This window comes from Mus caroli, chromosome 3 (assembly GCF_900094665.2).
Source record: "Mus caroli chromosome 3, CAROLI_EIJ_v1.1, whole genome shotgun sequence".
NCBI classification, from domain to species: Eukaryota; Metazoa; Chordata; class Mammalia; order Rodentia; family Muridae; genus Mus; species Mus caroli.
Window position 1 is genome coordinate 60,997,884 of NC_034572.1, and position 19,488 is coordinate 61,017,371.

General features: G+C 44.3%; 1 protein-coding gene across 1 annotated transcript in view; it reads right to left on the reverse strand.

Annotated features, from left to right (window-relative positions):
• Positions 1-3,788: 3,788 nt before the first annotated feature.
• Rarres1 (retinoic acid receptor responder 1) overlaps positions 3,789-19,488 on the reverse strand; it is a 35,326-nt gene continuing 19,626 nt past the window's right edge. The window contains exons 3-6 of the mRNA XM_021158372.2: positions 15,800-15,980; positions 10,216-10,352; positions 4,582-4,644; positions 3,789-4,502 (exon numbers count right to left, since the gene is read on the reverse strand). Of these exons, the coding sequence (XP_021014031.1) occupies positions 4,353-4,502; positions 4,582-4,644; positions 10,216-10,352; positions 15,800-15,980 (531 nt within the window). The 3' untranslated portion in view covers positions 3,789-4,352. The remainder of the gene's footprint in view (positions 4,503-4,581; positions 4,645-10,215; positions 10,353-15,799; positions 15,981-19,488) is intronic.

Consider the following 19,488-nt stretch of genomic DNA (forward strand, 5'->3'; position numbering starts at 1 on the left):
TGTATATTTAATATTATATAAGGGAAGAAGAGAATAATTTTCAGCTTAATATATATATAAATTTACTGCTTTTTTTTTTTTTTTTTTGGACATAAGGGCTGTGTGTATATATCCCAGGTTGGCCTCAAAACTCACAGTCCTCTCATCAAGAGGTAGGATTCTGGGCACACAGCACCCAACACCGTGCACATGTACATGCCAGAGGTTGTCTTTTGTAGTTGTCCTCCAATTTAATTATTTAGGTAAAGTCTCTCACTACGCCTGAAGCTTGTGTTGCTGAGCAGAACGTCCAGGGATCCCCCTGCCTCTCTTTCTCCAGACTGGGATTACAGGCATGGGTCAGGCCCAGCTGTTTTCACATGGGTCCTGGGGGCTTGAACTCAGGTCCTCATTCATGCCTGCCTGCCAGTGGTTTACTGACAGAGACTCCTCTCCAGCTCCTTAATTTTATTTTAATCATGTGCAGGCATTAAGTTTCCAAAGAGATACTGTGGTTCCAATTACTCAGTAGCTCCCTGTCCTTATGAACGTCTGTGGCTATACCAGAGCATCAAGCCTGGGGAGTGGTGTGCTTTAGGTACTATGAGTATATTCTCAGTAAGGAAACAGTCTCATAGAATGTAATGCAGTCTCTGGATATTGAGAATAATCAGAAAAGTGGGCTAAATTGCGTGTGCTTTTAATTTGCTAAATAATTCCGAAGGTAGAGGTAGGTAGATCTCTGAGTTCAAAGCTAACCTGGTCTACATGGTGAGTTCTAAGCCAGCCAGGGCTATACAGTGAGACCTTGGAGAGAGAGAGGTGGTAGGGAGAGAAGTTATAATAAGTATCCTGGGTATCTAATCCATTAGTGACATTTCATAGGCAAAGGCATGAGCCCCATGGGAGTGTGGATAGAACAGGATCCCATAGGAACAGTTCCAGTAACAGAGCCCACATCTGTGGCTAGCTCATTAGATTAGTGATGGACGGGTGGTAAAGACCAAACAAGTCGATAGCCTGGAAAAGACTAATGTGGATATTAATAAATGAGGAGTTTTATGCCAGTATCATGAAGTATAGTTGTAGATAATTTAAAGAAAGTGTTAGCTTGTGTTGGGGAGAAGCTGCACTAGAAGCCTCACTAGTGGCTGCTGTATGACTGCACTCTCCTGACTCACTCTAGAGCTTTAAGTGAGGACCCCAGTTCCATCTCCAGATATCCAGGCTCCCTGGAACATTTCCAGTTGATTCCAGCATGCATTTGATGTTAAAGACCACTGCAGTGTCACCTGCACATAGGCCCAAGACATGGAATTAGAGTTTTTTGCAATTCTAATGTATACTATCAGAATTCTTTTGTGTGATACTACATTTGGACTATTGTCCCTTCAGCTGATAACTGAAATTAAAGAAATACATTTGCGTTTTCTCTTACTCTTTTTCTTCCTGCTTCATTGTGTAGCTTGTGAATCAACAAAATTTAATGTTTTGAAAAATAGGAATTTTTTCATATTAGTATTTTAACATGTGGAATCTTTAATTTGACGCAGCCACCAGAAAGGAGCGAACTGTGACACGTTGGAACGATCCCATTGCAGAAGGTAGCTCTTTGCACGGATGAGATGATACATTGTTGAATCAGAATTTTAAGTCTTCATCTAATTTTGCAATGTTTCAGTGCAGTAAACAACTTATACTCCCAGAAATTCCATGCATAGATTAGGGAGCATGGTGGCTGAGTCTTGTTCAAAGTTAGGGAAGGTCACAGAACTGACCAGAAATTTCTAAACTGAGAAAAATCAGTGTAATAAAGTATGGTGTCTTGAAGGACTGACATTCAACCCCAAGTATAGACATTTAAACTGACCTTCAAATGAACTGTCTTATCGTTGCTGTGAAGAGCCATGGCAGCTCCTATATGAGGAGGCATTTAATTGGGGCTGGCTTATAGTTTCAGAGGTTTGATTCGTTGATGGGAGCATGGCAGCACATAGGCACACAGGTATAGAGAAGTAGCAGAGTTCTGCATCTGGATCTGCAGACAGCAGGAAGAGAGAGACTCCGTGCCTGGCTTTGGCCTTTGAAGCCTTAAAGCCCCACCCCCAGGGACATACCTCCTCTAGCTAGGCCACACTTCCTAATCCTTTCAAATACTTACACTCCCTGGTGACCAGGCATTCAATCTGTGAGCCTACAGGGGCTGTTCTCATTCAAACCTCCGTGCTTACTGTCTAAAAATGTATCACTCATGTATGAAAAGTTGAAACTGAGAGGAATAAAAGTCCTGGTGCTACTTTTGATACATCTTGAAATTCCGAAGGTTGTGGAGCCCTTCAGTGCATGTAATGCTAAACACAACTGTGGCTGGCTCGGTGACTCAGAATTTACAATCCTAACCCAAACAGGGCTTGGGGAGTTCAGGGTTTACTTTATGCCGATGCAAATGAAGTCCTTGCTCTGTTGTTAGCCAGTGAAATCAATGTTAATGAAGTCCAGCTCACATCCTTAGCAGTCTGTTAGGAAAGCTGAGCTGGCCATGGTGCCGAGAGAGTTTTAGCGGTGTGGGCTTTGCATGCGGTTCCTCTTAACACTCTATACCAAAGTTAGTCTGTTGAAGGGTTATGTTGTCTAAATTATGGTCACTTGTAAGATCATGGAGAATGTCTTTTGAAAGTAAGAAATACTTCACTGGTATAATGTGTTGTTTCAGCAATGCAAAGAGCTACCTTCTGCAATTGGGATCATTCCAACATGTCACAATTCACTCTTTTTTGGTGACTGCCAGATTTAAGATTCCATATGTTAAAATGCTAAAGCTGAAATACCTTATAGGAGGCTGTTAAAAGAACAGTTAGCATTCTTAGGACAGCAGCGCGCTATAATGTCCATAGTGCTCATAGGATCTCTGTTGAAAGGTCGTTTAGGGAACTTGGGTTAGGAAACCTGTCTGTTGGCTTGAGTTTGGCTCAACGCAGTCATTCTATATTGCTTCTTGGGTATCTTTAAAGAGTACTTGGTCTTCACTGTTGCCCAGGTGGGAGAGCTTCTGTGCCTCCTTCAAGGATTATGGAGAGGATTTAGCACTTGTTGAAAAGAATGAATATCATCTTTATCTGCACAGTAAACTTCCTCATTATCTAATGGTGCAGGCTAAGTGTTAGGATCCATTTTTAGTAATTGCCTTGACAGTGATAAGAAAACTGTGTTCTCTCTGGAAATCCACTTAGACAATTTTGGTCTCACTTCGGAATATACTATCTGAGACTCTGAGAATTTGGGACAGTAGCAGCTGGACACAGCTCTGCCAGCCACATGATCATTAGGGTGAACAGCAGTCTATGATGTCGCTAAACTGGGCTGTTTAGGTCAGGTGTACTAACTGCATTTCAAGCCTCTGGTATTTCAACTCTAGGTGGGCAGACTGGGACATGACCTCATCCGTCGTAAGGCTGCTTCTGGGTGCTTTTTTATTTTAAGGCTGATGCCTCCCAATCAGTCAGTGGCCCAAGAACCTGGCTCAAGGGTTTAAGACAATGACATAAATGTTCCATTAAATTTTAATAATTGTGAGAGGCGAGCGATGGCGACATTCCCTGGATGAGTTCTTCCCGCCCTGAGGAGATTTGTCACTCAATTTGATCGTTATATATTATGTTGGCTTTTATAGATTATTTACGCCAACACTGGGTCCTAGTTTTCCTGATGAATAAAAATAAGTATCTGGTACTTGGTGAGCTATATCAATGTTCCTTTAAATGTGTGTTTGCAGCTTTTATCATGTGAGACAGTAGAGACAGTGCTATTTATAAGGTTTGAATCAACATTGGGATTTGATTTAATTCCAGGTTAGCTCAAATTTTACATCCATACCAAAGCTTACAAACACATTTTATTACTTAGAAATATAAACACTTATTCGAAAGTGGGTATCACGCTAAAAGGAAATATTTGCCTGAGATTAGCAGTTAATATTTCGCTACCATTTACTTTCACTGAAAAAAGAAAAGTTGACAAAATAAGAACAATTTAGCAACATAAAATAACCACAATATGTCCAGAGTAATGAAAAATACAAACTCAAAACAAAAAAGACGAAACCTTTTCCCAAAGCAATTGTTGATCCATCTGCTATGTGGTGGATGTGCTGAGCCTGCTGAGCCCAATCAGGTAAGTGCGCATGCTCGTGGCGTTCAGCACCACCGTGGGTCAGGTGAGAAACAAGGCAGCACTTCTGAACATCTGCTTCTGACTGCAAGCTTGCCTACTGGGTTGCTGGAACGTCTGGACCTCTGCTTTTATACAGGAGTGATGACGTTGGCTAGTGGAGTCGTGTTGTTTAGAATATAATAGAAGCAGATCATTTCTTCTCTTTAGAAATTATTGAACTCTGTCGGTGCCATAGCTGATGCTTCCACAGTTCCAGAGGCTTCTTCTGGGCTCTGTTGCTCTTGACAATGGTAATTTACTTTAAGGGGTTTCCCTGGGTACCAGACCAAGTGAATACGGCAGGGAATGATTTCCTAGGAGGCAAAGGAATACATATTATAAACTTGAAGAACTTAAAATAAAAACAATTCGATACACAACTTTGCATCTTACCTGTGTGGAGAATTCATGAAGTAGAACAGTGAAGTCAAAATCGATGCTGTCATCATCCGTTTTCTAGAGAAAGGAAAACGTTAGTATAACCAACACGGTGGGATTCTGTAAGCTCAGGATTCTTGAGGCTGTGTCATGTGACCCCAGTGGGTGGTGCCTTATAGCTTCTGCTGAAACACCGTGGTGATGCTGCGGCCTTAAGTTCTAGAAGTCACAGATCCTGTCACTCAGTTCCATGGAAGTCTGGTGAAAGGCCTTTTCTCTCTGGTATGTATGGGTTTGGCTAAAGTCTGAAGTCTGGGAGGATAAGGAGAATGTGCTGGCAATCTTAGTGACCTAGTTACTCTCATGTGACCGACCGCTGTGCTCTACTCCGAGAGACTGGAGAAAAGCACGCTTTCTACGGGGCCTGCCACGGGCCAGATGGCGCGCCCCGCAGTGGATGCATGGTCTCCTGTGATTCTTCTGTCTTACAGGATTCAGATCTAGGTCTGACTCCAGCCTCCGTGTCCTTCATATGTGCTGCACGAAGCCCTTCCATAATGTTAAAACCAGTATGTTAAATATGTTTTGGCTGGTGGGCATTTGTCCCCACACACTTTTTGTTTTTTTATAAACTTTTTTAATAGTCAATTTCCTAGTTAATATTTTGTATTTCTTATTTTTATAGATCAAGGGTACTTTACTAGCAAAAATAGGATTTTTAAAAAACTTTTGGTCTTTAGAATATAGCTCCAATCTTCTACCAAGTTATTTTTTTTTAATATTTTTTATTAGGTACTTTCTTCATTCACATCTCCAGTGCTATCCCAAAAGTCTCCCCCCGCCCCTTCTACCAAGTTTTTAATGAAACTACTAAAGGATATGAAGGGCTGATGATGTAAAAGGACTTGATGTTGGGCCTTGTCTGCACTAGGTGAGGAGAGGGCTATTAGAGGAAGGTGCAAGAGGGGCAGATATATCACAGATGCTCTTGTGCGGTGACTTTTCTCGCATTGTTGGGTAGGTTTCTCTCTGGCCTGGCAGGATAGTATACACAGGGGTGTTCAAACAACCGAGGCACAAGCCACACAATCAGAACTCACCAGGGAAAACCGTCTTTCATTAGAGAATAAGTTACCAGCACTTCTTTGACAGTTACCCTTCTGTGTCTGTGGGCTGTGCAACCAAGAATAGAAAATATAAATTCTGAACATGTGCAGGCATGTTTTTTTTTGTTGCTGTTCCCTAAATAGAACAGAATAGCAATTGATGGAGCCTTTATACTGTACCTGGGCAAACTAGGCATAAAGCACATCAGAGAATGTGTGAGGCTTATGAACAAATACTGTGCTTGAGCCACGCCCACAGAGGCAAGGGGCTGTCAGTTTGTATCATTTGGAGGTGTGTACTTGGCCTTGCTTGGCCCTCATCTAATGACTTTTTTCATCGGGAGGAACAGATAGTCATCTCCTAAGCTGCCCATCCGTGGACCCCTGTCACAGACAGCTGCTGCCTGTACTTTTTCTCAAGGCCCGGCTTTCCCAGGAGTTCTTAAACCTTTAAAACTATTTTTACTTACAGACATCTTTTCAAGGCAGTGCTTTCTTATTCTCCTTTTGAAAATAACACTTTTTTTTTAATGTGTGTATCTTTGGATACAGTCTTATGTAGCCCACGCTGGCCTGGCACTCTGTAGCTGAGGTGGGTCTTGAACTCCTAACCTTCCTGCTTTTACCTCCTAAATAATGAGACTAAAGGCAAGAACTACCATGCCTGGATTTAAAAGCGTCATTTTTTTTTTTAATGAAATTATGGTAGTCTTCAAGTTTTAGGTAAAAACAGGCTGGGCTTTACATAGCTAATAGAACTGCAACTTGACTTAATAACCTGCTTTGTTCAAACCACAGAGTAGTGCCTAGGCTCTGCGTAATTCAGGGAGCCTGCCTCACGTGGGGGAAGCCATAGGTTCATTCCCCAGCAATGACAAAAAGAAAGGTATTACCCATGTTAAATGTGTAAGTTAATTATAGTCTGCTGTGCCTACGATGCTCCTTTCTAACGCTATTGAAGCAAGCTTTGCATTGATGCCTGTATGCACCCTTCCTTCAGAAGGATGGGCCCTTGAAACCAAGCCCAAAGCACAGCTTGCTACAGAACTGCAGAGGTAAACAGTATACCTCGCAGTCTGCGCTCACCATGTCAAGCCCTGCCAAGAAGTCATTATTTTTAATATTATTCAGAAATAACCTCTTTGGCTTCTCTTCAAATTATCACAATGCCAAGTGCTTATATCCCAGATTGATGGTGATTTATTATTATTATTTTATTTCTGTAACGTAGCACTTTAATCTTCCTGGAAGCCATGAAGGAGCCCCATTTTTCCGACCCTCCCCCATGTCCCCTCCATCTCCTAAAGGGAGAGACTGAGCCCTAATAGCATCAATGTGGTTTTAGTAGAGTAAGTAGGCTTATGCTATTAATATACGTGATCAAAAAGAGACTTCTCAGCAGAGTAGATACGGCTGGTGAGGTCATCTCTGTTACGTATCTGGGGTCAGTGGAGGGAGTCCACGAGCTGGAATAAAGTCTGGAGCTGACTAATCGTGAGTGGCAGCCTGGTAGATACTTAGGGTTAGGGTTAGATACTTTTGAGTGTGAAGTGGAAATTTAAGGGTTCTTTGGAAAGTCAGTTGGATGGTGTTTCGCTGGGACAAACGTGAAGGACACAGGTGAAAGACTAAGGCAGACCCGTGAAGGAACGTTTCACTGAAGCAGACACAGGAGAAAGCAAGCTTGTGAAAGGACACGTGATGAAGGATTCCTCACTAACAACACACATGTATGTCTGTCTTACATTGCGTAGTTGGACTGCATTTGTTGGGAGTCCATAGAGAGAAATGCGCGCGCGCGCACGCGCGCGCACACACACACACAACAACAACAACAAAAACTTTGGGTAGCATGCTGCAGCTTCTTGCTGCTTCCGAGGACTTGGGCTGATTGGCAGAGTGATGTCAGCTGAGACAGCTGCACATGCTGAGGCAAGACACATGGTGTGGCAAGACACATGGAGGATACATGATGTTTGGAGGGTATAAATAGGACTCCAGGGACAGTGACAGAGGCTGAGCTAGGCTTGCTTATAGAGCTAGCTGTGTAGCCCTTGTGGGGTCACACATCTTTGATGATGTTCACTTCACTGAGAAAAGCACAACCGAGAACTTCTCATGGTGTCCCTCCTGGTTCTTCCTGCTGACTAGGGCCAAGGCTGAGGCCTGGCTGTCTCTGCTAAGTAGTGCCACCACTGCTGATCCGTGTTTGCTATCCTGACTCTACCGAACTGGGCTTATGGTATATTCGTGAAGTGTTTACCAGTGGATCGAGCTGCCCCTGCCAACCTGTGAACTGAACTGCCCATTTCCAGACAACACAGCCGGAGTTTCTCCAAAGAACCTTTCTAAACGAGTCCACTTCCCCTGTATCCTTTCTTTCCCACTGCCCTCACTAAAAATTAGGTTTCGAAAAGATTATAGTTATAAGAGTGGTTACAAGATGTGGTACAGGTAGGTTGGAGTCAGAATAACGTGTAGTTTTCCTTTTGTCAAGTCATCACAAAGGCTGGGGTACAGTGAGAGCCCTTATCCCCATTGTCCTTAGCTGATGTACTCCCCTGTTCTTGGCACCGTCCCTGGTATTGGGAAAGCCATTTGGTCTTCAGGTCTAGGGAAATAGCAGTGGCTGTGTGACAGTGGGTCTTGTTCATATAGGGCTGTACGTTCAGAAGTTTGTATTTCCTTATACCACTGCACTAGCGGGTAAGTTGAACCCTGAAAATTCAGGTAATAATTCTCATCCAGAAAGTTTGGGGAGGGGGAGTGATAGCCACCCCGCCTCACACTCACTTCCTGCCCCTGAGCTGTCTTGCCTTTATCAGCTCCATCGCCCTGTTAGAGAGATTGGGGAGACTTAACAGAAGTCCCTGCCTTATTACATAGTAATAATCAATCAGAGGGTAATTGCTGTTTAAAAGCACTCTCTAAAAAGATCAGTAAAAAAGGGGAAAAAAAAAACTTAAGTTCTGTTTGATGCCTGTTTTACAATGGTCTTTGGAGAGCAGACAAAATTATTATTAGCGTTAAAAATGCCAAATGTTTGGCAAGTTCCTCAGAAAATACTGATGATCCCTCATGGGTAAATAGTGAAGATGTTTCCTGTTAGTAAGGACTTCTTACAGCTGGTTTGGCTTTTACTCTGGAAAAAGCCCTCTCTTCCAATATCACGTACCTGAGAAAATTCCCAGCCCTGGTTAAAGGCAACTGTTTGCCTACTTCTCCCTGCTAACAAGCCCTTGCGCAGATCCTCACATTAACCACAGACCCCCACCTTAACCAGCAGAGTCCACCTCACATTCCCCACATTCCTCCCATCCTCACCCTTGACTCAGGCCTCTGTTCTCTGAGAGGACATGATGGATACCCGGGAACTGAGACTGGCTAGTGTCATCTAGTGAGACTGGTTAGTGTCATCTGTGACTAGTGTCTGGCTGCTGGTGTCTGCCTCCCAGGTGGACTCTGTGCTGCCAGATCTGAGGTAGGAAGAATACGAGACTAAATCTTATGTAACTCTATGTAGACCACCACTTCTGGTCTCTCCCAGTCAGTGGTTTTAAACACCATCATCACAGCATGATTACAGTCATCCATGCCTGTCTCTTAAACACAAACCTCTATGGTAAGATGACTGTACAAATTGTCTTCTTGCCACAAATCAAGACAGCTTCCCTAAACCTGTTCTTGATGTCTTTTCTAATCAAGGAATAGAGACGCTGCTTCCAGGTTCAGGCCTAAGACTCGTCCTTTACCTCTTACCATTTTCTGATGTTCTCAAACAACCTATAACCAAGATTGCCAGTCCACCTGAATCCTCAATCTCCATTGCTACCCCGCTAGTCCAAGCCACCAGCAAGCCTTCCTGCTTCCTCCCTTGTTTCATGGTAGTCTGTTCTCAGAGTGGAGCCAGAAAGACCCTGGGGAAATCACATCTGCTAATAGGATATAGGCAAGCCTGGACCCATGACACATCCAGACAGACACCCTCCACTCCCTGCCATTTCATCTCATTTCCTGCAGACTCTCTGCTCACTCTGTAGAGCCAAACAAGCCTTGCTGCTCCTTCCATCCATCAGCAGCCCTGCTGGCGAGGGAGGTTTCCTGTCTCAGATTCCCTTCTCTTGCTCTTTGTGCCTTTTGGCTTCCGCTCCAGTGCCAGCTCTGGTACCATTAGCCTTACTTCACTACGTAAGTTGTCTTTCAGGATCCTGTATTTCCTTCACCCCACTTTTATTTTTCCCACCATGGCACTTCCCATCACCGTTTGATACATATACATATTCATCTCTTTAACTCTTTATTTGGCTTTTTTTTTTCTTTTCTAGAATGCTCTTATTATTCAAGTCAACAAATGTGGTTTTGTTCACTGCTGCCTCCTCAATCCCTAAAACAATACCTGGACCATTGCAGTCACTCTGACATTTGCTGAATGAATGAAATGTAAGTAAAACTCTCGCCATGACGGTCACCATTCCCATCCGTTCAGCCCAGAGCACTGGGCGCCCTGCAGCTCGGCTGGCCCAGCTAATGGTCAGGTTCTTACCAGCCGCTCCACACTGCTGAGCTGGACCAAGTAGTAGTGTAGAAACTGGGTTGTCTTCTCCCACATCACGTACGAGCTGCCGAGGAAAGCCAAGTCCCACAGGGGTCTCAGTGAGTTATCAATGTGTCCATGACTGTCTGAGAGAAGAAAGAGGCACATTTGTACTAAGACCTTTTTAAGACAAAATCTGAGGGACTTGGGTAATGACGTCAGGAGTGTGGTATTGGATCATCTCACAGCAGTATCCTGATTGGGGCATGTGGTTAAGATGGCTCCTGTGCTCCAGCTTGCTATGCTAATAGTAGAAACTTAATGGTAATTTGTAGCACTATGCACAAACAAACCAATGCTACAGCAATATTAAACATTAATCTAGACATATGATAGTTGAGAAAACATTAACTTAGTGAAAAAGTCCACCAGCATCTTCTTGTTACATGCTGACTTGGCCTGAGAGTCGATGCCATCATGCCCTTTAATTATTGGCTTTAAAACTAACTATTGGTGAGTGGCTCTCCAGTCACTGTTTGAATGCATTAAAAAAATTGGATGGATTTTTCCTGGGCCATTCGTTTCTGAACCTTTTTTTTTTTAATTCAACAAACACTTAAACCCACTCAATATCAGACTTCAAGAGGTAAGGATACAATGGTTAATTACTTTTAGAATGTCAGACTTTAGTGATTAGTTTCTAAGATGATGTCACAGATCGCCATTGTGCAAGGGTTGGTGGAGACAGCCTCTGTTATGGCCTGCCGGCAACGCAGTACCACAATAGGGCAAGCGGATTAGGAACCGTTCTTCAGGTAAAGTTAATTTTAGCATAAATCCTATTGGTTGGTAAACCAGAGATGTCTGGTCTATGGTGATACACCAGTCAGAGATTATTCCCCGATGACGTTGGTGCCTTTGGGCGGCCTAGAGGCACAGCTGATGCATTCTTAGAAACAACAGAAGGACAAACAGGCAGTGGTGAGGTTTCTTTAGGCTGGAGAGTGTGGGGGAAGGCTCCAAAGGAATGAGGTTTTCTTTCAGAGATTGGAATCCCAGTCTTGTGGGGCACCTTTTGGGGGGAGTGCAGTGAAGGATGGGTGAGCTAAGGAGGGTATCGCAGGCTCAGACTCAGGCTGGTCTCAAAATGGCATAAATGAATGGAATCATACTATGAATGCCCTCATGTGCAGAATCAGTGGGCATGGACTCTGTGTCCGTATTAGGTCTGTACAGGACAGACAGGAGGAGACTGAAGTCTAAGACCTTAGAGGAACTGTTGGAGTAGTCCCACGGAAAGAGTGGCTGACTGAGTTTGAAGAGAGCAGAATGGGTCCCAGATGTTTTCTGGAGGCCAACTTCATAGGAAGTGACAAATTACTAAATGTTAAGAGATGGGGATGGCAATGACCACATTTCTATAAACCCTAGAAGAGAAATACAATTAAAGGCCCTTGTGGGGGAAGGGAGCATAGAGGTTTGGTATTGGATGTATGAATTCTGAGGTTAAGAAAAACTACAAGCCGGGCGTGGTGGCGCACGCCTTTAATCCCAGAACTCGGGAGCAGAGGCAGGTGGATTTCTGAGTTCGAGGCCAGCCTGGTCTACAAAGTGAGTTCCAGGACAGCCAGAGCTATACAGAGAAACCCTGTCTCGAAAAACCAAAAAAAAAAAAAAAAAAAAAAAAAAAAAAAAAGAAAAACTACAGAAGTAGATGATGGAATAGTTTCAGTTACGCAGAGTGTAGAACATGAGTCAGGAATGGTTGAAGCTGAGCAATGTGAAGAGAGTCTCCTTTTGGAGAGTGAACAGAGAGGAAGGAAAAGGACAATGTCTCTATGAAGCACAAGGACAACAGAGCACCACCTCGGGCAGGATTTCAGAGATGAGAAGGATACTGATGGTCAAAAGCATAGGAGAAGCTGGAGAAATCAGAATCCAGGATATAAGGGAAAAGACCCCGGGCTGGAGAGATGGCTTAACAGTTAAGAGATGAGCTGTTCTTCCAGAGGCCCCTGATTCCATTCCCAGCACCCACATTGCTAGCTTTACAGCCTTGTGTAACTCTAGTCCTCAGGGATCTGATGTTGCCTGGCCTCCATTGTGTTGTACCTGTGCGGTGAACAGACATGCATGCAGGTAAAACACCCACACCCAGAACAATACAAAGTTTTAAATAAAGATTCTTGGATGAGAGAGCTTGGAAAGATAAGAATTGGTGGGGTGGAAAGTTGTGGAAAGAGAAGGTTGGATGTGGGGGTCAGGAAAAGGACTTGCCATACAAGCCAGAAAACCTGAGTTCAATCCTCGGACCACACACAGAGGTGGAAGGGGAGAGCTGACTCCACAAAGCTAGACTCCACATGCCTGCCTCCCACCACCACCACTCACAGAACTCAAAAATAAGTAAAAAATAGAATTTGATAAAGCGAAAGTCTCATGCTCAGTAGAGCAGACAGGGAAATTGTCTCACTGCAGATGTAAGAGGAACTCATGCTCTGCCAGTAGGCAGGCAAAGGCTCGCACATGGCTGTTTGGAAGAGACCATGAAGACATTAGAAGTAATGCATGCTCTGGGGGCCTGGCACTTGGTAATTGCTTTTAGAAGAAACCCTGTTGAGAATAAAGTTGAAAGCCTTGGTTTCCTCCTCTGCCATCGTCCACTGTCACACGATTGCTTTAAGGGCTTGGTCACATCATGCTCTTCCATTAAGACCGAAGTGCTGCACTCTCAGAACTGTGCCCTGCCGTACTCTGTCAACTCCTCAGGGTGACTCTGCCCAGTTCATCCTGCCAGGACATGCTGGTCAGCAGAGAGCCGTGAGCTGGAGGCAGTTACTGTAGAGACGCTTCAGACTTTTGCTGTCTAGCAGAATTACTGGTGTTTTAAGAATGCACTTGTATGTAGTTCCTCCTTGACATTGAACCATTAGGGTTCCAGGATGTGTTCTGCAGGACTGCAAAGCCTGTACAGTGACAGGAACACCTCTGCGGTGATTCACTCTCTCAGGGCTGTGGCAACCTTTGCCCTGTCTTTTCCAGTAACTGAAACTTTCTTCATGTGGCCCACCAACACTTACTCTATCTTACTGTGGCTTTAGATGTGTGATAGCCAAATGCGTTACCCTGGGAGACAAAAGAGTCACACTAAATGCTGTCAGCAGTGAGGATATGTGACAGGGTGAGTGCTCAGAGCAAGACAGGGCAGGATGGATATGTGTAGCTCCTCAAAAAAATCATTTTCCATTTAAAACTGGATAAGTAGATTAAAGGAGTAATAATATTGAACAAAAGTATATTTCCAACAAATAATAGAAATACATTTCAGAAGCTCAAAGTAGGAATATAGTGTGTGATTTGTTAAATCATAACATTATAACAAAAGTTCATGTCTTTTGAGCCGGGCGTGGTGGCGCACGCCTTTAATCCCAGCACTTGGGAGGCAGAGGCAGGCGGATTTCTGAGTTCGAGGCCAGCCTGGGCTACAGAGTGAGTNTTCTGAGTTCGAGGCCAGCCTGGGCTACAGAGTGAGTTCCAGGACAGCCAGGACTACACAGAGAAACCCTGTCTCGAAAAAACAAAAAAAAAAAAAAAAAAAAAAAGTTCATGTCTTTTAAACAAAATAATTGTACTTTGTACCTCCTCTTGATAGTTTGTACAGTCTAAGAATCTAGGGCTACTGCCTCAATAAGGTTTCTCCTGGCTCAGTCAGTGACGCAGGACTATGCCCTGGAAGGACATACGAGAAACCATGATGTCATTAATATACAGCTCACCTTAGAGCTCCATGAACGTCCAGCCTGATGCCCCTGGTCCGTTCCGCCGTCGCACAGACTTTGGTGTATCTGTCTCGTAAATCAACCCTTGATCCTAATTAGATAACTTTGCTTGCCTGAACACTCAGCATCAACCGAGAAGCAGCTGCTGAATTTAGAGTCAGAGCAGAACTCACATTTTGTTGATGAGAAGTACCCTCCGCTGTGACTGAATTATTTATGTATTTTTGCATGTGGGCACATGTGTATCTCTGCTTGTGTATGTGTGTATGTCCTGGTCTGTGCATGGAGGCCAGAAGAAGGTGTTTGTGGGATATCTGGCTTCCTCCAGGGATGACCAAATCCAAACTCCGTTCCCCATGCTTGGTCACTGAGCTATCTTTCCAGACCCAGGATCTTTACTTTTTATAGTAGCCAAATTTTGGTAGACTGTAGTATGGCCCCTATGAATATACAGAACTTGGTAAGTGAACAAGGTCTAAATGAATGGTTCTACTGAAAAGTACCCCAAAGCTAATAAGAATGTGGCAATTATTTCTAGAAAAAGTCCTACACAGTGCCAGTGGTTAAGAGCCTGTACTGTTCTATCAGAAGAAAGACCCACATCAAACAGCCTACAACCACCTGTAACTCCAGCTCTGGGAACCTGCTGTCCTCGTCTGAACTCTATGGGTGTGTCCACTCACATGTGCACATTCACACACATGCACACACACACACATATACACATGATTAAACATCTTTTTTAAAAGGGCAAATGAGCCCTACTTCCCAAACCGAAAGGGGAAATAAAGCCTCCCGTGTGACTATGGATTTCTATTCCAAGCAGCATAAATATCTTCAACAATATATTCTGAATTCTTGTAGTTCTTTGGCTCAAGATTTGGTCCTGTTGTCAATGAAGTATTGGGTGAGAATCATTTGAGACTCTTAGGTTAGAAATGTCAGCAGCAGTCTTCATTGCTGGTATTTAGTTAGTGTCAGTAAGTGGGGGCAGATGCAGTTAGGAATGGAGCCTGAAGTTCTCAGGCGTGGATTAGGATTTGAGGGGTGTCTGGGCAAACGAGCACAGAGTGTGGGATAGAGAGTGCTGCAATGGTCAGAGGTCAAGCTCCTACCCAAGTGCAAACCCAGAGATGACTTTTGTGGCTTGGGAAATTGGATTTGCCAGTAAGTGCTGAATGTCTCCTGCTGCCCACATACTCTGTTGAGTGCCAAGATAAATGAGCTGTGCTGCACTCCAGCTGAGTCACTGCAGAGGGCAGGGCACATCTCTTGGAGACGGCTCCACTGCCCATTAACTGCTGACCTGAAGTGAGATAAATATGGCCCCTACGGCAGCAGCCCAGAATGGCCCAGACAGCCACTCAGCCAGCCCTGGGGAAGAGGGGCTGAGCACAGGCACAGGGTGTCTTATCAGCTAAACTGCCCTAAGGCAAACAACAAAACACTAGAAATGTCACCTCAGGTTCTAGACGTCCCTGAAATCTGCACTATAATCTATATACACTTTTTTTTTCTTCAAAAACTTATGTTTCTTATTTGTAGAGTCAGCTCTTGGGTCCTCATTCTAGGATGCAAAATGGTCAGCTAACGCAACTCAGCTTTGGGTAGCATTAGTCTATTGTAGAGATGAACAGAACATGACACCCTTGAGCCTTGTTTAAATAATGAGACACATCACAATTCATAGCTGAAATTGAGCATCTGTCCAGATGTGCAAATGTAAATAATCGTTCTTTTTAGGGTTCAGTGATTTTATACATACGTGTATACATATATTTTCCTGACATAGGAAACCCAGTTACTGATCATACCAGGTATGCTGACGCTGTGCAGAGGAGTCTTCAACTGCTTCATCTGCTTGTAAAGCCGATAATCCTTCTCTTGTCTCTTCACTTTATCAAAGAGCCGTGCACACGTTACATTAACGGCCGGTCTGGGTTTTTCATTTTTGAAAAACACCCTCGCAGAACATTTGCCCAAACGTTCACCTTCCTGAAAGAAAGGTTTGACGTTACCGAGGAAGGTTCCTTACCAACTGTGCTCACCGCAACTCACACAAACACACGGACTGAGAATCCAGTGAGCTTGGCAAGCCATCACAACAGACGGAGCTTACTTTATAGAAGGTGGGTTTTCCTGCTCATGGCTTGTGATTAATGTGAACTGTAACCTGGCTAGAACCCAGACACACCTGGGAGATGGGCCTATAGGCATGACTATGTTAATCAACCTATCTGCTGTGGGTGTCTGTGATCCTGGCCTGTATACATGGGGAAAATGAGCTGAGCCACCCATATATTCATCTCTCCTGCTTTTCCAGTTGGAGGTACAGTGACTTCCCTGCTGGGGTGGACTATGAGACAAATCCGTTGTGTCTGTCTGCTTTTGTTAGTATTTTATCACAGCAACAGAAAGGCAACCGAGACACGACACGGGAGACACGACAAGGTAGTCTTCCATCTTTGTTGTCCCTGTAGCATTATCTTTCTGATCGCCTCTGTACATAATAATGTCAGGCCTCTTGCAAAGAAATAGCATTGATGTCTGTTGAGCCCTTCTTGGCTCAAATGTCTAGGGTAGGGGCTGCCTCACTCTATCTGGAACCAACTCTTGGCTGGTTCCTTGGGTCCTTGAATATTAAGCTTACTAACTTGAATTGGAAGACAGAGCTGGTTCCTAGTAATGAAAACACCAGCATGTCCACGCATGAATTTGCTCCTTTCATTCCATGTTTAAAGACCAAAATGCTAAAGTTTAAAAAGGAACCCACTCTACATCTTAAGTTCTCAGTGCTTGAATCGGTGGTTCCTGTCTGAGCTCAGCTACTAACCCCTGCTATTATAATTCTGTGTACCTATCCTGAGATCTAGTCCAAGTTAGATTCCTCAGTCATCCTCATCTTGTGGCTTCTGTGAGCACCCTCACTTATTTCAAATCCCAAAACATCGTAGATTCTCCTAGACTTCACTTTTCTGCTCTTGAATAGTAGTCATTCAATATGACTACTTCAATAAAGACCATTTTGGTCAATGGTCTTTAACTTGACCATTAAAGCCAAGGACCTAGCCCCAGAAAACTGCGCATGCTCATACCATCAACATTAGACTTAGAACAAGGAGTTCATAGTCACTAGCCACAGCCCAAGCCAAGCCGTGGGCTCCTAGTCTGGGTGTCGTATCCAAATGTGGCTGGTGGAACAGTCGAAAGCAGCAACCTTCATTTCTTCTCTATGGTTTAAATGGCATCCTGGTTAAGGCAAGACCCATAAATAAACTCGAAAGGCCCACAGTGAAAGAAATTATAATCAAGTTGGGTCTTCAAAGTAAGCCTGCTTCTAGAACTAGTTCTAAAAACTGAAATAAGCTTGCCGTGGTGCAACTTTTCTCTTACAGTGCCTGTTCTGGGCGGGAGGAGGGGCTTCTGGGGCACATTAGCATGCTAATTGCTGGTGCAGCATAGAAGAACTGGAAAGTTCCCATCAGAGCAGCCTTCCCACTCCTTTGGTGTCTGCCATCCACAGGGAAGAGGACAAGAGCTGGGCACAATGTCTCCTCTGTCCAACCCACCAGACAGCTCCATGGAAGCAGTGCCTGGAAGATGAACAGCTGACTTCCACTCCTGCTAGCCAGCTGCACTCATGTGGACTTACTACATCCCAAGTCCAGAGGAACATGTTGTTGGTCAGGGAAAAAAAAAAAAAAAAAAAAAAAAACCAGTAATTATTATCCCCGTTAGCTTTACTCTCAGGCTGTCAGTTTTCAAAACTAAAAATTAAAGGCATCTTCCTAATCCTTTGAAACAAATTAATTCTAAGGTTAATAAGCCAAGTCTGGGTTTATTGTTTGTGAATTCTGGTAAGCTTTCTTCCAGAGGCACTGGGTTAGGGATGGCTTTGTCCCTGATGCTCTGCCTCCCTGTGACCCTTTGATGTGCAGCATGGCCTGAAATTCCCAGGCTTAGACTCAGACCACCACTGCTGACAATCTGGGCTGGCCTAAGCCTAGCTCCTCACAGGGGTGTTCATCTGCTTCTGATTTCCACATTGGGTTTCTGCTTACTCTTTCCTGAAAATGAGGTGAAGGCAACTTAGCGAATCATGGGGTGCGTGGCCAGGATTGCAGTGAGGCAGGTAATGCCGGAAGCCTGCACGGGCCCTGCTCCGTGTTCTATGCAATGCATCTATGTATGTGATTCTTTAACCTGATATGGAATTGGCCTCGTGCTATGCCAGCCTGCCAACTAGAAATGTCACCAGCTGACAGGAAGAAGAACATATTGGCACTCCATGGTGAGTCACTTTAAGGACTATGAAGTGTAAGGAGGGACACCCAAAAGAGCTGTGAAATTCTCTCCAGGGGCCCTAAGGAAGAGGGAAATGACTGTCATATGGACACTTTAAAATGCAGATGTGTAAAGCGCTCATTGTTGAAGGCCTTAATAAAAGATCAGAAAAGGGAGCTGGTCCCCAGGCATGGTCTAGGAATTCCAAACTGCTGCCACAGAGTGCTGTAGCCACTGAACTGCATCCTGACATTTGGGACCTGAGCCTTTGGCCAGGACAGATATGTGATCATGCGGAATTCCTCTAATTTGCATGGCCCCTGTTTTACATGGCTGAGACTGCACATCTGGAAATCATGTGCAAAGTGGCTCATGCTAACTCCTACAACAGTACCTGCCAATCACAATGGTCTGCCTTCACATGACAGGACTTGTACATCATAAAATGGCACTCACAGAAACACAAATGCTGGGCACAGAGACCAAGCTACAAGTCACTTGGTCAGGTGGGCCCTGGAGGTCCTCAAAACATCATGACTAAATAGTAGGGCCCTGTTACGGAAGACATCAACCATGGCTGCAGAAACTCCAAGAAGTCAGTCTCAAACTGACCAGGAAAAGCTCCCTGCGGCCTGGTCCTCATAGAGCTGGAAGGTGCTCTGCAGGCTGCTGGAGGTGGAAAGGTGATCAGAGACTCAGCACGCTGTAGGCTACAACATGGCCTGCCAGGAAAGCACCATTGTCATGATGGTTGCAGAGGGAACCATCTAGACAGTTTTTACTAGATTGTGAGGTCTACCCCATGGGAGTGACTTCATGTCTGGTACTATAAGCCTTATCTTGGGAAATTGTAGGTCCCAGGGGTGCTGTTTCGATAAATGGTCACATTGTCACATTGCCGTAACTATTTATGTTTATTCCCATAGGTTTTGGTCACTTTCAACCTTGGTCAGAGAACTTTCTTTTTGCAGTGAGTTGAAGTCAATGCCCAGACTCATGACTGGTCAAAATGCTGAGGATAAATGTCTTGAGTTCTCAGCCATAGATGAACAAATGGGATATCTACATCAACCTCCCTCAGCCAAGGCTTGGGGAACATCAAGGAAGAGTGCAGAAAGAATGGAGGAGTCAGAAAGGTGGGGATGAAAAGGACGGAAAGGCTGCCTTGTGTGTGGGGGGGGGTGGGGAGAGAGAGAGAGAGAGAGAGAGAGAAGAGAGA